This window comes from Podarcis cretensis, assembly GCF_951804945.1.
Source record: "Podarcis cretensis genome assembly, chromosome: 2".
NCBI classification, from domain to species: Eukaryota; Metazoa; Chordata; class Lepidosauria; order Squamata; family Lacertidae; genus Podarcis; species Podarcis cretensis.
Genome location: NC_137171.1, coordinates 38002096 through 38023854, shown reverse-complemented (window position 1 = coordinate 38023854; position 21759 = coordinate 38002096). Strand labels below are relative to the sequence as shown.

At 42.7% G+C, this 21759-nt stretch overlaps 1 protein-coding gene across 2 annotated transcripts; it reads right to left on the bottom strand.

Moving 5' to 3' along the window:
* Positions 1-6177: 6177 nt before the first annotated feature.
* On the bottom strand, positions 6178-13202 carry LOC307210347 (urotensin-2 receptor-like). 2 transcript variants are annotated; one of them, XM_079966182.1, is made up of 2 exons: positions 12791-13202; positions 6178-8208 (listed from the first exon to the last, which is right to left on the bottom strand). In XM_079966182.1, the coding sequence occupies exon 2, from the start codon at positions 8038-8040 to the stop codon at positions 6931-6933; it is 1110 nt and encodes a 369-aa protein (XP_079822308.1). In that variant the 5' UTR covers positions 8041-8208; positions 12791-13202; the 3' UTR covers positions 6178-6930. The 2 variants fall into 2 exon arrangements, with proteins under 2 accessions (XP_079822308.1, XP_079822309.1); XM_079966183.1 differs by having other exon boundaries at positions 12976-13202.
* Positions 13203-21759: the final 8557 nt, after the last annotated feature.

The following is a 21759-nucleotide window of genomic DNA, read 5'->3' as shown; positions in this document are numbered from 1 at the left end:
ATACTAAGAATTTATCAAGAATGTATAACTTGCTGCTGAAGTGGAATACAATAGATGAGACAGTGAAGTCAGCCATGGTTAAATGGGCACAGGACATAGGTCATGACATTATGTTTGCTGACTGGGAGCAGTTATGGACCACAGGTATTAAATTCACGGCATGTAATGCCTTACGAGAAAACATTATGAAAATGATTTACAGGTGGTACATGACCCCAGTCAAGCTTGCGAAGATTTATCATATGCCCAATAACAAATGTTGGAAATGTAAAGAGACTGAAGGTACCTTTTTCCACCTTTGGTGGACCTGCCCAAAGATTAAGGCCTTCTGGGAAATGATTTATAATGAGATTAAGAAAGTGCTTAAGTGCACCTTTAACAAGAAACCAGAGGCATTTCTCTTGGGTATGGTCGGCCAGCTGGTGCCGAAGAAGGATAAGAATTTCTTTTTTACGCTACTACGGCAGCAAGGATTCTTCTAGCAAAGTATTGGAAGACACAAGAGTTACCCACGCTGGAGGAATGGCAGGCGAAAGTGATCGACTTTATGGGACTGGCAGAAATGACCGGCAGAATTCGCGACCAAGAGAAAGAGACTGTGGAAGAAGACTGGAAGAAGTTTAAGATGTATCTTAAGAATTATTATAAAATTGAGGAGTGCTAAAATGCTGAGGGAAAGGAAGACGTAGAATTGCAGCGGCAAACTGTGTTTAATTTTAGGGTGGAATTGAAAAGGAGAATGAATTTATATTTAACTGGCTAAGAAGGGTTGCTGAATAATGGTTTAAAATCAAGGATGCAAAAAGGGGAAGGTATGGGGAAGTCCGGGAAAAGAGGGTTATGGAAATAAGGTAAAGAAAATATGATTTTTTGTGTTTGTTTTTATGTTGTTTTTGTGTATGTTAAAAATTTGGAAATTAATAAAAATTTTATTTAAAAAAAAAAAAAAAAGTAGAGACATCACCTTGCCAACAAAGGTCCGTATAGTAAAAGCTATGGTTTTCCCAGTAGTGATGTATGGAAGTGAGAGCTGGACCATAAAGAAGGCAGATCGCCAAAGAATTGATGCTTTTGAATTATGGTGCTGGAGGAGACTCTCAAGAGTCCCATGGACTGCAAGAAGATCAAACCTCTCCATTCTGAAGGAAATCAGCCCTGAGTGCTCACTGGAAGAACAGATCGTGAAGCTGAGGCTCCAATACTTTGGCCACCTCATGAGAAGAGAAGACTCCCTGGAAAAGACCCTGATGTTGGGAAAGATGGAGGGCACAAGGAGAAGGGGACGACAGAGGACAAGATGGTTGGATAGTGTCTTCGAAGCTACAAACATGAGTCTGACCAAACTGCGGGAGGCAGTGGAAGACAGAAGTGCCTGGCGTGCTCTGGTCCATGGGGTCACGAAGAGTCGGACACGACTAAACGACTAAACAACAACAACAATGCCTTCGTTTGCTAATATGAAGGAGTACAATACAAAAGGGAGCCAATTCTTTGCATTTTTGCAAGACATGTGAATTTCCTCCCACACTCTACAGCACTTACTGTTGTGAAAACTGTACACAGTACACAGAACAAATACAGTTGTGCCTCTCAGTTTGCCCTTTAGTTTTGTCACCGGCACTTATTTATTAGTGTTACTGTTTGGTAACCAGGTCATCATTCGATTTTAAAAAGATAGCTTTTAAATGAGCTCATGTTGAGGCATGGTAGATGGATGAGTATTTTATAAATAAGCGCAGGTGGCGCTGTGGGTTAAAGCCTCAGCGCCTAGGGCTTGCCGATCGAAAGGTTGGCGGTTCGAATCCCTGCGGTGGGGTGCGCTCCCGCTGCTCGGTCCCAGCGCCTGCCAACCTAGCAGTTCGAAAGCACCTCCGGGTGCAAGTAGATAAATAGGGACCGCTTACCAGCGGGAAGGTAAACGGCGTTTCCGTGTGTGGCTCTGGCTCGCCAGAGCAGCGATGTCATGCTGGCCACGTGACCCGGAAGTGTCTCCGGACAGCGCTGGCCCCTGGCCTCTTAAGTGAGATGGGCGCACAACCCCAGAGTCTGGCAAGACGGGCCCGTACGGGCAGGGGTACCTTTACCTTTACCTTTAAAGTGCTAAAGGTGGGGTGGTCGAGGGTTGCTGGCATAGAGAAGTGCAGCTGCTGCGACCTCTGCTGTAGCAGAAGCCCCAGCTCTGTGCACAGCAGCTATTAGAAAGCCCACCCCCACATAAGGCATTTAAAGGTTTTTTTTGCACTGTTTTTAATATTGTGCAGTATTGCATTTTTATATTACTGTTGTGTTTTAATTGTTGTAACCTGCCGTGGGACATTAGGGTGAAGGGTGGGTATTATTACAGTTGTACCTTGGTTATCGAACACCTTGGTATTCAAACGCCGCAAACCCCAAAGTAAGTGCTCTGATTTGTGAACGTTTTTTGGAAGCCGAACGTCCAACGTGGCTTCCGCTTGACTGCAAGAAGCTCCTGCAGCCAATCAGAAGCTGCACTTTGGTTTTCAAATGGTTTCAGGAGTCGAATGGACTTCCGAAACGGATTAAGTTCGAGAACCAAGGTATCACTGTATTATTATTATTATTATTATTATTATTATTATTATTATTAGGCAGAATGGGACACCTAGAGATTTACGATCCTAAGTCCCATGGTTCCCTGGAGGGGGCCAATCATCAGGAGTCTGGTGTAATGAAAAGATCTCCAGAAGCCAGTAGAACTTCAGAGATAGGCAAGGAGAAAGTGGGTAGTGCGTGCTCAGCTACTCTCGTAACGTTTACAGTATTTCTTCTAGTCTATGGATCTACTTATACTTGGATGGTTCTTCTCTCCTTGTTGGCAGTGGGATAATTCGGAAATGCATTGTTCCAAATTCGACTAAGCGAAACACTTGGTGAAAATACCTATCGACCAGTTTTAAGACTGAACGATTCTTCATCTGTTATCGTCTCTGTAAGGGCTTAGACATCCTTTGCATTGCTATCTGCAGTTCTAATCATGGAGCAAAACAAATCCCTTACTCAAGAACAGAGTACCAGTGACTCAAAAGAAATCCTAGATGCAGCAATTATGTTTGGAAAATACTGCCTGTTCTTGATTTATTGGTCTCAACAACTCTTTGGCACAGGAAGCTGTACAAAAAAAATTGAGGGCATAACAGTGTATTTTGGCATAAACAAAGCTCAGAAAATATGGGCTGAGATCACTTGAAGCTAAACTGTGGAAGTAATGTGATCAAGCCAGATGGCTGTCCACCCTTTTGGTCATTTTGAAGCCTGCACACTCAGTGTATAAATGAGATAGGTGAGCTCCCCAGCCTGATTGAGACTACGCATTCTGTGCCTAGAAGTTGCTCCTTCTGTTAATTCCAAGTGTGTGGGTTCTGGTAGGGTTTATTATTATTATTATTATTATTATTATTATTATTATTATTCTACCCTTCTCATCTGGCTGGGTTTCCCTAGCTAATCTGGGCGGCTTCCAGCAAAACATTAAAAATCCATTACATCAGTCATTAAAAACTTCCCTAAACAGGGCTGCCTTCAGATGTCTTCTAAATGTCATATAGTTGTTTATATCCTTGACATCTGATGGGAGGGCATTCCACAGGGGGGCGGGGGGAGCTACTACTGAGAAGGCCCCCTTCCTGGTTCTCTGTAACTTCACTTCTCGCAGTGAGGGAACCGCCAGAAGGCCCTTGGTCCTGGACCTCAGTGTCCAGGTTGAACGATGATGGAGACGCGCCTTCAGGTATACTGGGCTGAGGTCGTTTAGGGCTTCAAGGTCAGCACCAACACTTTGAATTGTGCTCAGAAACCAATGTAGGTATTTCAAGACCAGTGTTATGTGGTCTTGGTGGGAAACATAACCTGTGGGAAACATATTCTTTGAATACTTAAGGAGAGTTTCTTATTATTTCAATATTCAAGGCCTAAAACATAGAGCTTCAGCTTAGTAAACCCAGTACTATGGGGTTTGCAATGTTAAGCAATATGCGTCGAGGAACTCATGCTATGCTGTTAAAGAGCATGTAGCATCTAGACATATTGTTTGAAAATTCTTTTGGGTCTCTTTTCTCATTTACTTAAAAAAAGACCCTACACTGTAAGAAGTGCAGTCCTTCATTCTTGGTATTCTTAACTTGACCTTCAGTTCTGTTCCTTGGCATTCCTCCACAGGACTATGGACAAGGATGTGAGAATCAAATGCCTGATCACAGAGGAAAGAGGTGTGCATTGAAACCAGTGTGACAGTGACTCCCAAACCTTTTACCCCATGAGCCACTTGAAAATTGCTGAGGGTCTTGGCAGACAACTTAATGACCTTTCTGCCCATTTCAGGATTTGTAACGCAGTGTGTTAGATGCTACATGAATAGTATCTCCACTGCTTCTTCCCCCTGCCCCCTCCTTAGATTGCATTTTATGGTATTGCAATCTGAATTCCTCAGAATTGGCCCTTCTGAATGAAGCTCATGGACCCCATTTTTTAATCCACTGTTATAAGGAGTTATTGCAATAGGGAGGTTGTGATGCTTCTCCAAGTTAGTGTTTTTACTACAACCTTGCTGCATTTGTTGACATCGAAACATGCTGGTAATGTGCCCCCTGCTGCTCATCATCCAAAGCAGTCTTATACATGGGGGGGGGGTATCTTCTGCAAGAAATAATTTGTGTGGAGAGGAAGTAAAGAAGGAAATGGTGAACGACACTGCAATTCTGCACCTAAGGGTCCACTCAGAAGAAGTAAGCCCTATTGAGTTTGGTGGGACTTACTCCCAAGGAAGTGTATATAGGGTTGCTGTCTAACACTCTTATTCCTGGTTAGACACACATACCTTCACCTGCACACACTGTGTGTATACAACGAAGCACCCTTCTTCTTTCTGTCCTGCAAAGAACTGAAAAGCAGAGGTGACATGCTGACATTCCTGCCTTTTATATTCTGGGGGGAAGCATGAGAAAGTAAAGGCACAGTCTTAGATGTTTGAAAGTAGATTCATTTTACCAGAAATAACTAACTGATAAGGTGCAATAATTATTTTGCAATGCCTTTATCCAAGCTATTCATCTCTGCAGACAAGGAGGCAGGCATCTCTTTTGTCAGGCTCCAGTGACTGTGCAGTGAACATTTCACCGACTGGGGCTACAGTTCATATTTTCAGTTCTTTAAAGTGAGTTATGGCGAAGAAACCATTTTCAGCTCATACATTCTCCACCCCCCTGAGCTAGCCCATAAAAGAGAAATACCAGGAGTGGGGGGGGGGGGGCAGGGAGGCAGTGGCGGCAGTGTAGTTTGTGACTGACAGCTGTAGCTTCAGGCCAGAAAATTATTTTACCAGGTTTCTGCCATTCTTTAACTTCAAATATGGCTTTGTGTGACTGATTAACCATGTTTATATGGATACTTAGTGCTGACAGCTTCTACCCAGCTGATCTTGAGGTACAGAGAGGAATGATCTGGTGTAACTCTTAAATAATCTGTTCTGACCAATAAACATCAAGCATATCATAGAATCACAGAATTGTAGAGTTGGAAGGTACCCTGAGGGTCATCTAGTCCAACCCACCACAATGCACATGGTTCCCCATTCAGTTTGAAACCATACCCAACCCTGCTTAGCTTTGCAAATTTGCTAGCAAAGCTGCACCTGAATTGTTTTCCCTGCCTTAACAAAACTGCATTTGTTTGGCATGTTTTGGCTTGACCCTGGGTAGCTCTAAGTCATGCCTCTCATAATGTCATCATGTCATGTTAAATCTGATATGATAAGAGAGATGTGGTTGGTTGAAAAAGGCTTTAATGAGGAAGGATTGTGCCAGCCAGCTATTTATTTACTTGCATTTCTTTCCCGCCTTTCTCCCATCATGGAATTCAAGGCAGTGTATGTGTGGTTTTTCGGCAATTTCCCATCCAGGCATTGAGCAGACTTAGACATGCCTAGCTTCAGCAAGCTGCTGTCCTTGTGTGCCTAGCTATGGAAGCTGAGGAACCTCCTTGGGTGTCTGGGTGAGGTAGTAGCAGGGCTGCTAAACAGAGTAGGAAAAGTATCATGCACCCAAACCTGAAACTAGCCTCAATGTACTCAATACCATTTTCCCCAAACTCAACTGCTATGTTGGTTCTCAACCGCAACAAGACACACATGATCACAAACTGAAGTCTTAGTTCTTTATTGATTTCACTTATTTCCCCAAACAACTGCTTGGGTGATATACTGTACTTCAAAACAACAGTAATAAAAAAAAACTTTTGACAAACAATGGTTCAATAATTTAAGTTGAAACGCCATGGGGTAGTTGGGGTGTATTACATGTTTTTTGTGAGTGAGTGAGTTAACCCAAAGTTACATCTAAGGCAAAAAGCAGTGGATTGGGAACTCTAGGAGACATAAGAGGCAACTCCTAGGGGTTAAGGTCCCATTGGCTCCTCCAATAAAATATTTGAGCCCCTCCCCCAAGTTGATGGGCATTGCCATTCAAATGGTGCGCACACACTGTGTCTTGTGATTGATTGTGAGGGGCAGGGCTTACCTGGGCCCCTCCAATATTTTTTTGAAGTTGGCATCCCTGCTAGAAGATCATACTCTTAAGTCAGGACGTGTCTATTTTATGATACCCATTTGATACTTTGCATTGCATCCAACGGAGCACTAAGTGAATCTTCTGTCAGCACAAGGATTTTTGTGAGTGTTTTCCTCCTCCCCATGCACACCCCCTAGATCTGTTCTAGGGTTTCCGCCAAGCCTCTGGGGGAGGAGAGGGGGGAAAGACCTACTGTGCAAGCAGTGATGCTTGTGCTGATGGAACATTTTAGTTGAATGCCACCTTTGGTGGTTCCCTGCTTCTCTGCTTTTGCCATTTGACAACACAGCAGCCTCTCAGTCCAGGCTCCCATGAGGCTAGCCAGTGCTTGGAGGTGTCCCTCCCCCCTTCAGGGACTGCTGTTTCCTCCAGGAATGGGAGGGAGCACAAAGGTCTCTGTGTAGTGCTGGCTGCTTGTGGACCACGATCTCCCAGAGATCCTCTGGAACCTGCTTCTCCTCTGGAAGTAGCCACCGCTGCTGTTAAAGGATCGCTGCCTGTTCCTCAAGTACTCTTTGTAGTTTTTGGTCAGCAAGGTGTAGAGGAAAGGGTTGATGCAGCTGTTGCTGTAAGTCAGGCACGTGGTCAAGTAGTTGATGTTCCTGGTGGCGTTATGAGACACTGGGAGGGGGTCGATGTATTGGGAGAGGAGGTGCCATATCCAGAAAGGCAGGAAGCAGGCCCAGAAGACCAGCACGATAGTGAAGATCAAGTACAGCACTTTTTGGTTGGGCAGCCTCTTGGTCTCTTTCAGAGAAGTCGTTTGGGACACCCAGTAAGTCCTTGCCAGCCGGATGTAAAGATACCCAATAACAACCCCGGGACCCACAATGCTGGTACAGAAGAGGATGGTGATGTAGATCTTGTAGGACAATTTGCTCCAGGTAGGGAGGCAGATGTTCTTGTCCTCTCTTACAAGCTGGATCATGATGAGCATCGGGAGGGTGAGGAGCAGAGACACAACCCAGATGATGACGGCAATGGCTTTCCGGTAGCTCTTGGACCTTTTCACAGTGTCCAGGGGCTTCAGCACTGCCAGGTATCTCTCTGTGCTCATCACCATCAAGGTGAAAATACTGGTGTGCATGGTGAGGAAATCCAAGCTGAAAAGGATCCGGCACCCAGCTTCTCCAAAGTACCATCCCCTGGTGAAATATGTCCCAACAATGAAAGGGATGGTGAGAAGGTAGAGTAGGTCTGCTAGGGCAAGGTTGATGATGTAGATGTACATAGAGGCAGAGTATCTCAGATAGTGGCACATCACCACCAAGGTGTAGATGTTGCCTGTCACTCCAATAACGCACATGATGGAGAGGATAGTCCCGATGGTGCAGGTGGCTATGAAGTCCTCTGTGGAGGCCCCATCCCAGGTTGTATTGTAGGAAATGTTGGGGTTGCTTCTGAGTAGGTTGCCCTTATCTGTGCCCACCCTCACTGTTGAGGAGACTGTGTCCTCCATCCTCTTAAATGATCTAACTCAGCAGCCCATGAACAGTGGAAAGTGAGTTCTTCTCAACTGGGTATTCCGGACACCATAAGGAGGGCAGAGCAGGCTTCATTTTTCAGCTGTTATCGCTTGTGCTGAAGCAGAGGCAGCTTCCCCAAAGTTTACACCAAGTGGTTTATTCTAGAGAAAGGACATGAAGAAACAGTGTTAGGGTAGGGAGAATCACAGAACGGGAGGGCTGCAAAGGTGGAAGTTTCAGCTACAGTCTTTATTGTGAGTCTGGATAAGTGACAGGGTTGCAAACTGGCAGGCAACCTGAGTTTCATTAGCTAGTTAGGAATTTGGCCCCTTCTCATTCTGATTTTCTGAACAGCTAGTCCAACTATCTGCATTCGTAGAATGAGAGATTTGCTACCTTAGATACCTTAGATGCCTTAGGTGCCACCAGCAGATTACAGACATGTGCACTGTCCAAGGTGCCAAAGGTGCCCTATAGCAGGGGTGGCTCCCCCTGAGCAAATGTTTTTGGTCCTCCAAGACCCAAGCAACTTTTATGGTGATGGCAAGAGGGAAAACATTATAATAAACATGGCTCACTGTGCTCTCCTGGAGCACCCTCTGCTCATCAGACCCTCATCAATTGTATTTATATGTTGTGATCTTTGGATGAAGAGTAGTATACAAAATTTAATAATAATAGTAATGCTACTACTAATAATGGGACACGGGTGGTGCTGTGGTCTAAACCACAGAGCCTGGGGCTTGCCGATCAAAAGGTTGGCGGTTCGAATCCCCGCGACGGGGTGAGCTCTCGTTGCTCGGTCCCTGCTCCTGCCCACCTAGCAGTTCAGAAGCATGTCAAAGTGCAAGTAGATAAATAGGTACCGCTCTGGCGGGAAGGTAAACGGCGTTTCTGTGCACTGCTCTGGTTCGCCAGAAGCAGCTTAGTCATGCTGGCCACATGACCCAGAAGCAGTACTGCCTCAGCCAGTAAAGCGAGATGAGCGCCACGACTGGACTTAATGGTCAGGGGTCCCTTTACCTTTACCTTACTACTAATAATAATGTAATCAGCAGAGAGGGGGGATTTGTGTCCCCATCAGCTGAGAGGAGGGGGCTTATTGTCTCCTCCCCAGACGACAAATGATTGATCTGATGAGCTGGTAGGGGATGGTTTGCCTCCCCATTAGAGTGCTGTGCTAGACAGAGAGATTTAAATCTCTCCACTCACCCCAGGATTATTATTATTTTTTCCCTTTTAGCCCAGCACTGTGATGGGGATGGAAACCAATCCACTGGTCATCAGGCCAGTCATTTGACGAGGCGGGTGAGAACCCTTTCTTCTGTTAATCTGCACAGATCAGCTGAGGAGGGGGAACGTGTGTGTGTGTGTGTGTGTGTCTTTTGTCAAACGGGTATACATGTGCACATGCAAGAATGTGGGATAGTCACACCTACTGCTGGCATTCAGACTCCAGAGTGTTGGCCAAGGATGAATGCAACTCTTGCAAAAAACCAGCAACAACATAAGGCAACCACCCTGGCTCTATAGACGAAGAATACATTTTACTAAATTGAACCCCAACAGCCTTTGGTAAACTGTTCACATTCTTTAATAATGAACCACCAATAATGAATTGTATTTCTATGTGGCTAAAGAAATGGCCACATGATTCAGCCTCCATTTTCAATGAGCCCAGGCTGACTTCCAGGCTTGTCATCAGTTTGGGATGAGGTGGCAATCGCAGGCATGCTGCTACTCAGTGGTTCGTCTTGGCATAACATTCTCATGTTGAACCATCATTTTTAAAACAGGCACATTTTCGAAACCTATGTGTACTGATTTGTTTTCTATCTTTTTTAAAAAATAGGAGACATTGGTTGGGACCCGGTCAAGAGTTTCTGATGGCTGGTAATGGCGCACTGGTAGAAGTGTGCAACTGGGGTTCTCACTGCCAGTTTCCTACAACTCAACCTCCACAGACTTCTCTTAAAGCCCTTTCAGCAAGAGTCCCTCATCTCACCTTGTGGAAAAGAATTTCACCAATTTGTTGCACACTGTATGAAGTTGATTTGTGGGATTGGCTACTGCCACAAAGCTGGGTGATGGTTTCAGAAGGGTGTCAAAGTGACAAACACTAGAAAAAGAGGTCTTGTCAGCCTCAAGAGTCAGACGGGCTGCTCAGAAGAACAGCAGGGGAGGGCCATTGCCATGTGGCCATCAGGTTTGGCATGGTGGGGAGCAGGATGTTAGGTAAGAATATACCAGCGAAAGTGATTTCCATGTTCACCCCGAGCAGCAGGGGTCTTCTGTGGGCACATTTGGAATTTTGAGATGGTGTAAGGTGGACTCACAAAATGAATGCTGCAGGACATGGTATAGCGCAAAAATGGATGCCATGTGGGGCAGGATGCAACATCAGATGGCTGCTGTGGGGTGGCATTAATGGCTGTCACACCTGAAAGAGCAGGAAAATAAAAAATGCCATTGGCATGCCCTCCCTCATCACCTGCCCCCTATCTATAGGCAGCACGGAAAGGTGCCTATACCATCTGCCACCACTCACAGAGAGAAGCTCTTTGCACCTTGCTTCTTTTCAGAAGAGATGAGCTGTTTGGTGCCCAACCCTGGCAGCCTATGAAATGTGAGCGTGTTTAAGGGTGGAGGGGTGTTTGATGTAGGAGATGCTCAGCCAGTGCAAACAGGCAATGAGCAGGAAGAGGAAAGAGGCTGCTATGCATTGTGGATTTCTGAAGGCATATTTATTGAGCCCTTTCACATAGGAATTACCAGAAGAAACATACCATGTACAATTGACACCAAGTCATTTCTGCAACTGCATAGTTGGATTTTTGTGGGGAGCCACTGCGACCACAGCAATTTAGCACAGAGAGAACACGTCACCAGTGCAAACCATGTTTCCCACCATGATCTTGTACATCGGGGGGGGGACCTGTGGCCCTCCAGATGTTGTTCGATTCCAATTCCCATGATCCCTGATGACTGGCCATCATCAGTGGAGTCCAACCACATCTGGAGAGACACAGGTTCCCCATCCTGGTTGTACGTAAATGGGACAAGGTTGCTTGGAGAAAGAAAGGATTTTAAAATTGTGTGACCTCACCCTAAGTTCACATTTAGGTCCAGTTCACATAAATGTAGGCAATAATAAGTGATTTTTTAAATGGTCTGTACTGCCCGATGTTTGTTTTTGCATTTCTTAACAATGTTTCCTGAGAAGGCTGAAAGCGGGTCACAAAAATATAGAATCATGCATGAAGTTTTGACAGACCTCCAAGACAAATTTGCTCCTCCCCACACTCTCTACTGATTTGGAGGGGGGGGCACCATTAATATATTTTGTTAATATTTCTGAGGAACAAATGATAACAAAGTCCTTTCAGGCTTTTGCCATGAAGGAAAATATCTGTGCTGGAGACAGCAGATGTTGAAAGTGTCACCAGCCTGGCTTGAGCACAGATCTGCTGCCCAGCGCCCAGCACAATTCCTTATGTTACAAAGCAATGTGGCACAGCAGGGGGCATTTTTGTCCAGACTCGGTAAAGGGTAACATTTTAAACTGAGGCTTGCTTCTTAACAGATGTGGAAGGAGGGATTCAAATTATCTTGTTTGCCTCTCTTGGGGACCACACACTTCTAAAGTTCCTCTATCCTTAAGACAAGCAGTTCAGTCTTCATCAAAGAACAGGTCTGTGAGGCACTTCAGGCAAATTAGATCAATGCATTCATAGACAAAAAGACTGAGACGGCCCGTTTGCTTTGATGCATATAGTACTACTCCAAGGATTCAGGCAGCCTAGTCCTATGCCTTTTACCTGTAATGTAGCCCCACTTTGTATTCAACTTGCAGCTTTGACAAAATGCAAATAGCATTGGTTGGTGAGCTATTATCAGTATCATAGCAGGTATGGAAGGGGGATGTAACTGTTTCCTCCCCTGCTGCAGTACTGAGGAAAATCCCTGGTATTTGTTTTGATGGTGAAATATCCCATTGGAGTCAAATTCCACTTACACACACACACACAAGCTGCACATTCAATAATAACACTTCTAATTTGACCCAAGATATCAGCCCTAGTTTAGAAGTGGCACAAAGATGCTACTTCTAAAGTACCGTATTTTTTGCTCTATAAGACTCACTTTTTCCCTCCTAAAAAGTGAGGGGAAATGTGTGTGTGTCTTATGGAGCAAATGCAGGCTGTGCAGCTATCCCAGAAGCCAGAACAGCAAGAGGGATTGCTGTTTTCACCGCGCAGTGATCCCTCTTGCTGTTCTGGCTTCTGAGATTCAGAATATTTTTTTCCCTTGTTTTCCTCCTCCAAAAACTAGGTGCATCTTGTGGCCTGGTGCATCTTATAGAGCGAAAAATACGGTACATCTTGATGTGTGCTCAGTTTGGAAACAGGCTAAAAACACCCAGATGACAACGTACCTTCCTAACAATGAGAAAACACAAAAGATGCTCCTGAGCTGAGGGTAAGAAGAAGAAAAAAAGACACAATTTTCATCAGCATGTCAAAAATGAGGTGCAGGCACACACAAGCACATACATACCATGTTTGCATTTTGATATCAACTGCCAATGCATAATGCAGCCCTCGGAGGCATTAAGAAATAAGAACTACCCTTCCTGACCTTCAGCTACATCTTACATCTCAGGTGAGCAGCACACACATTTCAAGGAGTTGCCCCAAAAAGATAAATAAATCCCATCCAGAAATGGAAATTCCAGATCCAAACCTGACTTCTGTGAAATTCCAGCTGATGAAGTTTCTTCTTGCGTGAGTGGAGTAAATAAATAATGGGTAGCTTGGTGAAAATGTCTCCAGAGGATCTTCCTAGACACGAGGAAACGGTGCAAAACCCAGTGCTCAGAGCATCTGGGATGACTGTGTGAAAGAGAGCGAGAGAGCGAGAAACCTCACTAAGTATGTTTGAAATGTGTGCCCTCCCAATCCTTGCATTCACTTATGCCTGCTATTTATGCTGCTACCCGTGACGCTCAACATTGTTGGACTGCAACTGCAGCAGGCGAGCTAGCCGGAATCCTCTCTCATTATTTTTTTTTTAAAGAAGCAGCATTTCAAAAACCAAAGCTGGTTGCTAGCCCAAGAGACAGCAAGCCATGCATTGCACATCAGGACTGTTTCTTCCTGACTGAAAGGGCTACTTATATATTCCTTGAAACATTCTTAGCCTTTCCCCAAACAGATCTCTGTGTAGGGAGGGGAGGGGATCCAATATTCTTTGCAGAAGCTTGGGAATAAAAAAAACAGGTCTGGGGTTTGTGTAAGAAAGGGTTAAATCCTTCTGGGGAAGGTGCCAGCGGGAGACTTGGCATTGAGATTTAATTCCAAAAGGGAGCTGTGAATTTGTTTGGGTTGGAGGATTTATTGACAGCTGATCTACTACTCGGGTATCATAAGTGACACCTTTAAGACATGCTGTCCTGATGATAATAAACAGCTGTCCAACTTGTTTAGGGCTCTCTGCTAATTTCTCTTTCGACTTGGGATGACTGTGGCAAACTAAAGGGAAAAAGATGAGCGGACTGATTTGAAAACGAAAACTTTTTAGGACTGGGAGAAGCTGCTTAATGAAGATGAAAGAAAAAGGAGCTGAACGCAGGTAGGGGCTGCAGATGCCGGGCCAAATCACTTGCTCCCATTCCTCTCCTTCAAGAAGCATTCATTGTTGACAGAATCATTCTCTGTTGGACCCTTTCCTGGAAGGTGGAAGGTGGAACCTCTCCTTATACTGCCTTATTTTAAATTATTAAGCTTTGGAGCCTCTCAGAGTGCCGAGCCCAAATTTTCACAATAGTGCACTTTTCTGTAAAACTTCTTTGTGGACTGATTAATAATGATCATGTTCAGATGTGGAGGTGTGTTATACTGGTGAGAGGATACACATGGCATGACATAACAGTGACCGATATAAGAATGGTGCTCTTTTTTCACAAAGCATCAAATTTATACTATATTATTGACTAATGCAATAATGTGTGGTATTGCAAATCTGTACATACAGATATGCAGCCAATTTAAATAATTCTTTTCTTTGAGAATGGTATAGCAAACAGTGAGTAATATACAACACAAGATATGAAGGCAATTCATAAAACCCTTCGGAATACCAGGATAGTTTTTGAAAAACCCTACAGTTGTACTTTATAGAAATGTTCAACAATATACACATCTGCACAAATATTTGAAATTGTATGTCTCTTAGCTACATTTAATATTTCACACGTTTGTAGAAATGAAGTGGCACTTTGGGCACATGTTAAAAAGCTACAAGGGAGCAGTTCATGGCAAGTGTGGGGAGCATCTGCGAGGGTTGTTGACAGGGGCTTGTATAGTCCATCATCTTTCTGAATCCAGCCCCAGCTTGCTCTGAAAGGAAGGGCAGGCTTGGACTCTATAGCTCTTGGGCAAAGTCAGTTGGTTCGGCTAAGAAATTGGTTGATTTGTGGGTTAGCACAACAAACTGTTGAGCCAGTCTTTTGGTTGCATCCATTGTTGCCTCACTTCAGTCTTATTGTTAACACATCTTCATAATCCAGGGCTGCCATATTTCAAACAGTGAAAATCTGGACAGAAAAGTTGTTGAGCTTTTTAGGCAAAATCGCTAAAAAAAAATGCTGTTTTTGAGCTATTTTTATGGAAAAACGGCAAAGATGACATTGCCGACACTGCCAAGTCATAATCTAAATTATCAACCTATGTGCGTCAGTATTAATACAAAAAAAAAAAAAAAAAAAAATTCCTTCCAGTAGCACCTTAAAGACCAACTAAGTTAGTTCTTGGTATGAGCTTTCGTGTGCATGCACACTTCTTCAGATACACACATCTGTATCTGAAGAAGTGTATCTGAAGAAGTGTGCATGCACACGAAAGCTCATACCAAGAACTAACTTAGTTGGTCTTTAAGGTGCTACTGGAAGGAATTTTTTTTTTGTTTTGACTATGGGAATTTTTTTTTTGTTTTGACTATGGCAATTTTTTTTTTGACTATGGCAATTTTTTTTTTTTTGACTATGGAATTTTTTTTTTGTTTTGACTATGGCAGACCAACACGGCTACCTAGTATTAATACAGTGTGGTGTGAAGCAGAGTGGTAATTTAATGCTTTGTGCTTTGTATTGTATATAGTAAATAAGCCCTGTTAAAGGGCAACTTGGTATTTCCTTTATTGCCCACCTGAGTCCCAAAAAGAGCCCCATGGCAAGACCATCCCTGAAACTGGAGTTGCCTCAATGAGCCCTGACTCTTTCTTCCATGTTCTGCTCAGTTCCTAGGTTCTCTTTTTCCTTTTCATCTCACTGCCTCCAATTGGGAACACTGCACAGGTCTTCTATTCACTCATTTTGATCTGGTCTGTTGGTCTTCAGTGCTTAAGGCCTTTTCATTTTAACTTACCCTTGAATATGTTGGGTATATTAATTGGAGAACTATATGTGAGCGGGGGTGGGGGTGGGATTTAAACTTCAACACAGCCATTAATTTATAGGGCAGCCTGAAGACATCTGTAAGAGGGAGTGTTAGCACTGGCTTATGACTATTGATGTGTCACAAGCATTTAGTTCTTAGGAGAAGTACTGAATATTATTATACAATGTTATAATTTGTGGCAGGGGGAGGAAAGCTGACAGAAAGTGCATTTAAAAGCACCGGGCATCACCAGCAGAGGCTGATCTTTTCAAATATATACATACCTTTTAAAGCCAAATAGAGTTAACTGCATTCTGAGTGGGTAACTGAGATGTAATAAGAATATGGGCTTAAACTGGTGGGAGGAAGAGCTAGTTTAAATATGGGAAATAGTTTGCTAACAAATCTGGACTAGAAGAAATATTTTATGGTTTATTTTGTGTGGCTTTCTAACATTTGTTACAGGCAGCAAAGCCAAAAAATAAAACATTAATTAGCAATAAAATATCAGTAGTTGAAGCACTTTCACCAGTATAGCCATCCAACAGGGATAGCTTTGGGATAGATAGCCTTGAATTTGTGCAATGGTCATAGACTGGCCTTTTAATCTCCCTCATCCCTCTTGCTACAGCATCATCATTTTGCCTTGGCCATGTCATTCTGCTTCCTCAACACCCTTTCCCTTCCTGTACATGCTTGGATCTTGATAAACATTGGGCACGGTTGTCATGATGGTGCAAGTGCTGCTCGCTCATTAATGTGTGAGATTTACCTGGGGAGGGATATAATCCCTTGCCTGCTTAGCTCTGACCTGAGGCTTAAGCCAGCATTTGCAAACCACTCATAGATTGTTTCACTGTGCTTCAGTAGAACCAAATTATGCCATGCTAATAAGTCTTTTCATCAAAGCTCTCCTGCAGTCTTTGCAGCAGAAGCAAACTTGTCATTGCTGCTGTTGGCATTTGGAAGATGGTTGTAGACAGATTTTCTCAGGGACCAGGTGGCTTCTGGTGTCAGTCAAACTAAATTAGGACTCTGCATTGTTTTCCACATTCACATGCCAAGGGGAAGGGAAAGGTATGCGATATCATGATTGCTACACTGCCCTCTTTTGAGCTAAATGCATCTCACCTGCTCCTATGTTTTGTATGTAATAAACTGTGGAGTGTTGCTAAAAAGAGGAAAAGGGGGTCTCCAAGCACCTTCCTTGCCTAACCACTACAAACCATTCTCAGACCTGTTAGGATTTCTGAGTCCTTAGCACATAGCAGAGATTTTTTTTTAGTATTAGGAGGGGTAAAAAGTGTTTATGTGTCCAAATGTGTGTTTCAAACTACAGTGGTACCTCTGGTTAAGTACTTAATTCGTTCCAGAGGTCCGTTCTTAACCTGAAACTGTTCTTAACCTGAAGCACTACTTTAGCTAATGGGGCCTCTTGCTGCTGCCGCACCGCCAGAGCCCGATTTCTGTTCTTATCCTGAAGCAAAGTTCTTAACCTGAAGCACTATTTCTAGGTTAGCGGAGTGTGTAACCTGAAGCGTATGTAACCTGAAGCATATGTAACCTGAGGTACCACTGTATATGAAACTGATATTGTGAAATAGAAGATCGGTTTTATGTGTTAGCAGAAATTGCAGTGGTTGATTCTAGTTACTTGGTTTCCTTCCTTGCTGGCTTAAAAATCACCCTACAGCTCCATTCCCATTGTTTCAAAGTAATATAGCAACAAGGGAAGATGCCTTATTCAAAGTCGGGCAATTGGTCAATCTCGCTCAATATAATCTACACAGGCTGCTGCTGGTTTTCTCCAGGATTTCACACAGCGTTACCTCTCAGTCCTACCTAGAGATGCCAGGGGATTGAACCACACAGATGTTCTACCGCTAAGCTATGGCAGGAACCCCTTTGCAGAATATATGGTGGCAAGACAACCAGAAGATGGCAGCTTCAATGATGCAGAAAGGCATCAGCTTCACTGCCAGTTTCAGATGTATCTGCAGCACTTTGGCCAGCCTACATTGGACAGGCTGATGCTTCAATTGCATAGCAACCATGAATCAGTTCTAAAACAACAATAACAACATGGGGAGGACAGTACCAAAACCACAGGCATTTGAGGAACTGGGTTCTCTGTTAAGAGTGAGTGAAGGATGACAGTGCTGCAGAGACAGGACAGCATGGAAGCAGACTTTTGAAAAGCCCCCTTTCTCAGGATATAGTGATCTATACGTTGTCTCAACCTTCTCTTCATGGCTAACAAAATGCTAGAGGGCACCTAAGGTTGTATCCAACTTTGGTCCTATTCAGATTAGACTCAATAAAAATTAACAGCTAACTTAATGGGTAGGCTTTCGTTGGATACAAAACCTATTAGCCCAAAATGGCCAGTTGTCCACTGTAGTTGTTTCAATGGCTGAAAGCCCAGTTTATGAAAATTTGCCATCATGGATTAAAAGGCCACCATGGATTTCTTCGGACAGAGTAAAGAAGAGAGGTGTGGTCATATATGCAAAAGAGAGCCTGTCACCCAAATTCCTATTTAAAGACGAACATGGAAGAATTTTGGCAATTGAGATACAACATCAAGGAGAGAAACTTTTGATATTAGGAATCTATGCGCCAAATGAGGGGAAATTGGAATTTTATAAGAAGTTGCGTGAGACCATGCTGGATTATCTGGACTACAACAACATCATTTTGATGGGAGATATGAACGGGGTCGTATCAACCAACATGGATAAGTCACAAAGCCAAAATGTTACAAAAGATGGCAGACTACCAAAGACCTTTTTTGAACTGACAGACAATATGGATTTGATTGATATTTGGAGGACAAAGAACCCCTTGGGAAGAGAGGGAACATTTTTCTCTGAAGCCCAACTGACCTGGACAAGAATCGACCAAATATGGATATCTAGAGGTCTGGCACCCAAGGTCAAAAAGGTGGAAATCTGCCCAAAGACCTGCTCCGACCATAATGCAGTAAAGATGGACATGACACTAATACCAACCGGCTCCTTTAGATGGAAGATGAATGACAATTTGTTTAGAGATCAGGAGATTATTAAGAAGGCCCAAAAAGCTCTAAAGGATTATTTTGAGATAAACATGAACACTACGGTGGAAAAAAGAACCATCTGGGACGCAAGCAAGGCAGTGATGAGGGGGTTCTTGATACAACAGAATGCTGTAAAGAAAAGGACACAAAATGAGAGGAAAGATAAAATCTTGGAGAAAATTAAAGAATTAGAAAAGAAGCTAAGATTAAACCCGAAGTCACAGCCGACGCTGAGAGAAATTAAACTTCATCAAGCACAATATTCTAAATTGATAAATCAGGAAATAGAGTGGAAGATTAAATTAATGAAACAAAAAACTTTTGAATCGGCGAATAAATGTGGAAAACTGCTAGCTTGGCAGTTGAAGAGGAGACAAAAACTAAATACAGTTACAAATTTAGAGATTGAAGGAAGAAACATTCAGAACCCTGTGGATATTAGAAAGTGCTTCCAGAAATATTTCAAAAAATTATATACCCAAGGGCCGCAAAATGAGATTGAGATTAAACAATTTTTGGGAAAAAATGGATTACCAAAACTGTCACAAGAAAATAGATAAATCCTGAACTGTAAAATAACACGACAAGAGATTGAACAAGCCATTCAGAATATGAAATTGGGCAAATCTCCAGGACCAGATGGGCTGACCTCCAAGTATTATAAGACACTAAAAGACTAATACAACCACTGATGGAGGTTAGCAATGAAATTATGGAGGGGAGGAGGGCGCCAGAATCGTGGAAAGAAGCCTTCATCACATTGATACCAAAATCGGAAGCTGAAAAGACACAACTTAAGAACTATCGTCCCATCTCTCTTTTAAACGTGGATTACAAAATATTTGCAGATATTCTGGCAAGTAGATTTAAAAAAGTTTTAAACGAGGTAATTCATAAGGACCAGGCGGGCTTTCTCCCAGGTAGACACTTGTTTGCTAACACAAGCAACATTATTGACATTTTGGAACTTTTGCAAACAGACATAAATACAAAAGCAGTGTTAATTTTTATAGACGCGGAGAAGGCCTTTGACAATATCTCCTGGAAATTTATGAAGGGTTTTGAGAATGGGATTGATGCAATATATTCAGAACAAAAGGCTAAATTGATAGTTAACAATGTGGTTACAGAAGAGTTTAAAATTGAAAAAGGAACACGACAAGGCTGTCCTATTTCCCCTTTGCTATTTATTTCGGTTCTGGAAGTGCTCCTGAATATGATTAGAGGGGACCGGTTGGTGGAAGGAATTCAGGTCGGAGCGAAACAATATAAACTCAAAGCTTTTGCAGATGACCTAGTTTTGACCCTGCAGGAGCCAGAATCTAGTACGAAAAGAGTACTACAATTGATCCAAGACTTTGGTCGGGTGGCGGGATTTAAACTAAACAAACAGAAAACCAAGGTATTGGGAAAAAAATTGACAGATACAGAGTCAGAACGGTTTCAGAGAAAGACAGAATTAAATGTGGTTAAAAAAGTAAAGTACCTAGGGGTAAATATAACAGCAAAAAATCTGAGTCTATTTAAGGATAACTATGAAAAATGTTGGTCAGAAATTAAGAGAGACTTAGATAGTTGGACAAAATTGAAACTTTCTTTGTTAGGCCGAATTGCTGCTATTAAGATGAATGTATTGCCAAAAATGTTGTTTTTGTTTCAAACACTACAGATTGTGGACAAGACGGAGTGCTTCTGGAAGTGGCAGAGAGATATTTCTAAGTTCGTCTGGCAGGGCAAAAAGCCCAGAATTAAGTTTAAGATATTAACCGATGTGAAAGAGAGAGGGGGCTTTGCCCTGCCGGACTTAAAGTTGTATTATGAGGCCGCAGCTTTCTGCTGGCTAAAAGATTGGCTACTTCTCGAAGACACTGATGTATTGGATTTGGAAGGTTTTAACAATGCTTTTGGTTGGCATGCATACTTATGGTACGATAAGGTTAAAATCAATAAGGCCTTTAAAAACCATATTGTCAGAAAAACAGTGTTCAATGCCTGGACAAAATATAAAGACTTATTGGAAAACAAAACTCCAAGGTGGCTATCACCTCTGGAAGCTAAGGCCCGAAAAAGACCCAATATGGAGGCCAAATGGCCAAAATATTGGGAAATTTTAGAAAAAGATGGAGACAATTGGAAATTGCAGAGTTTGGAGAAAATGAAGGATAAAGTGCGAGACTAGTTACACTACGCTCAGATTAAAGAAGTTTTCAAAAATGACAAAAAGTTAGGGTTCCAGGTGGAGAAATCGAAATTGGAATCAGAACTGCTAGAACCTAAGACTAAGGTACTTTCAAGAATGTATAACTTGCTGTTAAAATGGAACACACAAGATGAAATAGTTAAATCGGCTATGATAAAGTGGGCACAGGACATTGGGTATAATATCATGTTCGAGGACTGGGAAAGGTTGTGGACCACTGGGTTGAACTTCACTGCATGTAATGCTTTGAAGGAAAATGTAATGAAAATGATATATAGATGGTACATGACCCCAGTTAAACTTGCCAAAATATACCATTTGTCTGATAACAAATGCTGGAAATGTAAAGGGAATGAAGGAACATTCTTTCACCTCTGGTGGACGTGCCCTAGAGTGAAGGCCTTCTGGGAAATGATATATAATGAGTTGAAAAAGGTATTTAAGTATACTTTCCCCAAGAAACCAGAGGCCTTTCTCCTGGGTATCGTCGGCCAGAGGGTGATAAAGAAGGACAGAACTTTTTTCCTGTATGCAACAACAGCAGCAAGGATACTCATCGCCAAGCACTGGAAAACTCGAGATCTACCCACACTGGAAGAATGGCAGATGCAACTGATAGACTATATGGAATTGGCTGAGATGACCGGCAGAATCCAAGACCTGGGAGAGGAGAGGGTTGAAGAAGACTGGAAGAAATTTAGGATTTATTTACAAAAATACTGTAATTTGGTTGAATGTTAAGAAGGATGCCAGACCATAAATAATTGAGCACCACTAAATTAGACGTAACCTGGATGATAAGTGAGATTGAGGAAATTATAAACCTTTTGGAGAATTATTAGACTAAATTAAATGAATGAGATTTAAGAATGTAAACAAGATGATAAATTGCTGGAAAAAGTTTACAATGATGTAAGTGGGAGCGGGAGACGTGAGGGAGTCCAAAGAAGCTTTGAAAATATGTTACGATACATGTCATATTGTTTATTATTTTTGCATTTTGTATTTAAAAAATCTC

Excerpts from the sequence above, each read along its gene's own strand:
- LOC307210347 (XM_079966182.1), bottom strand. The coding sequence starts at position 8,040 with ATGGAGGACACAGTCTCCTCAACAGTGAGGGTGGGCACAGATAAGGGC.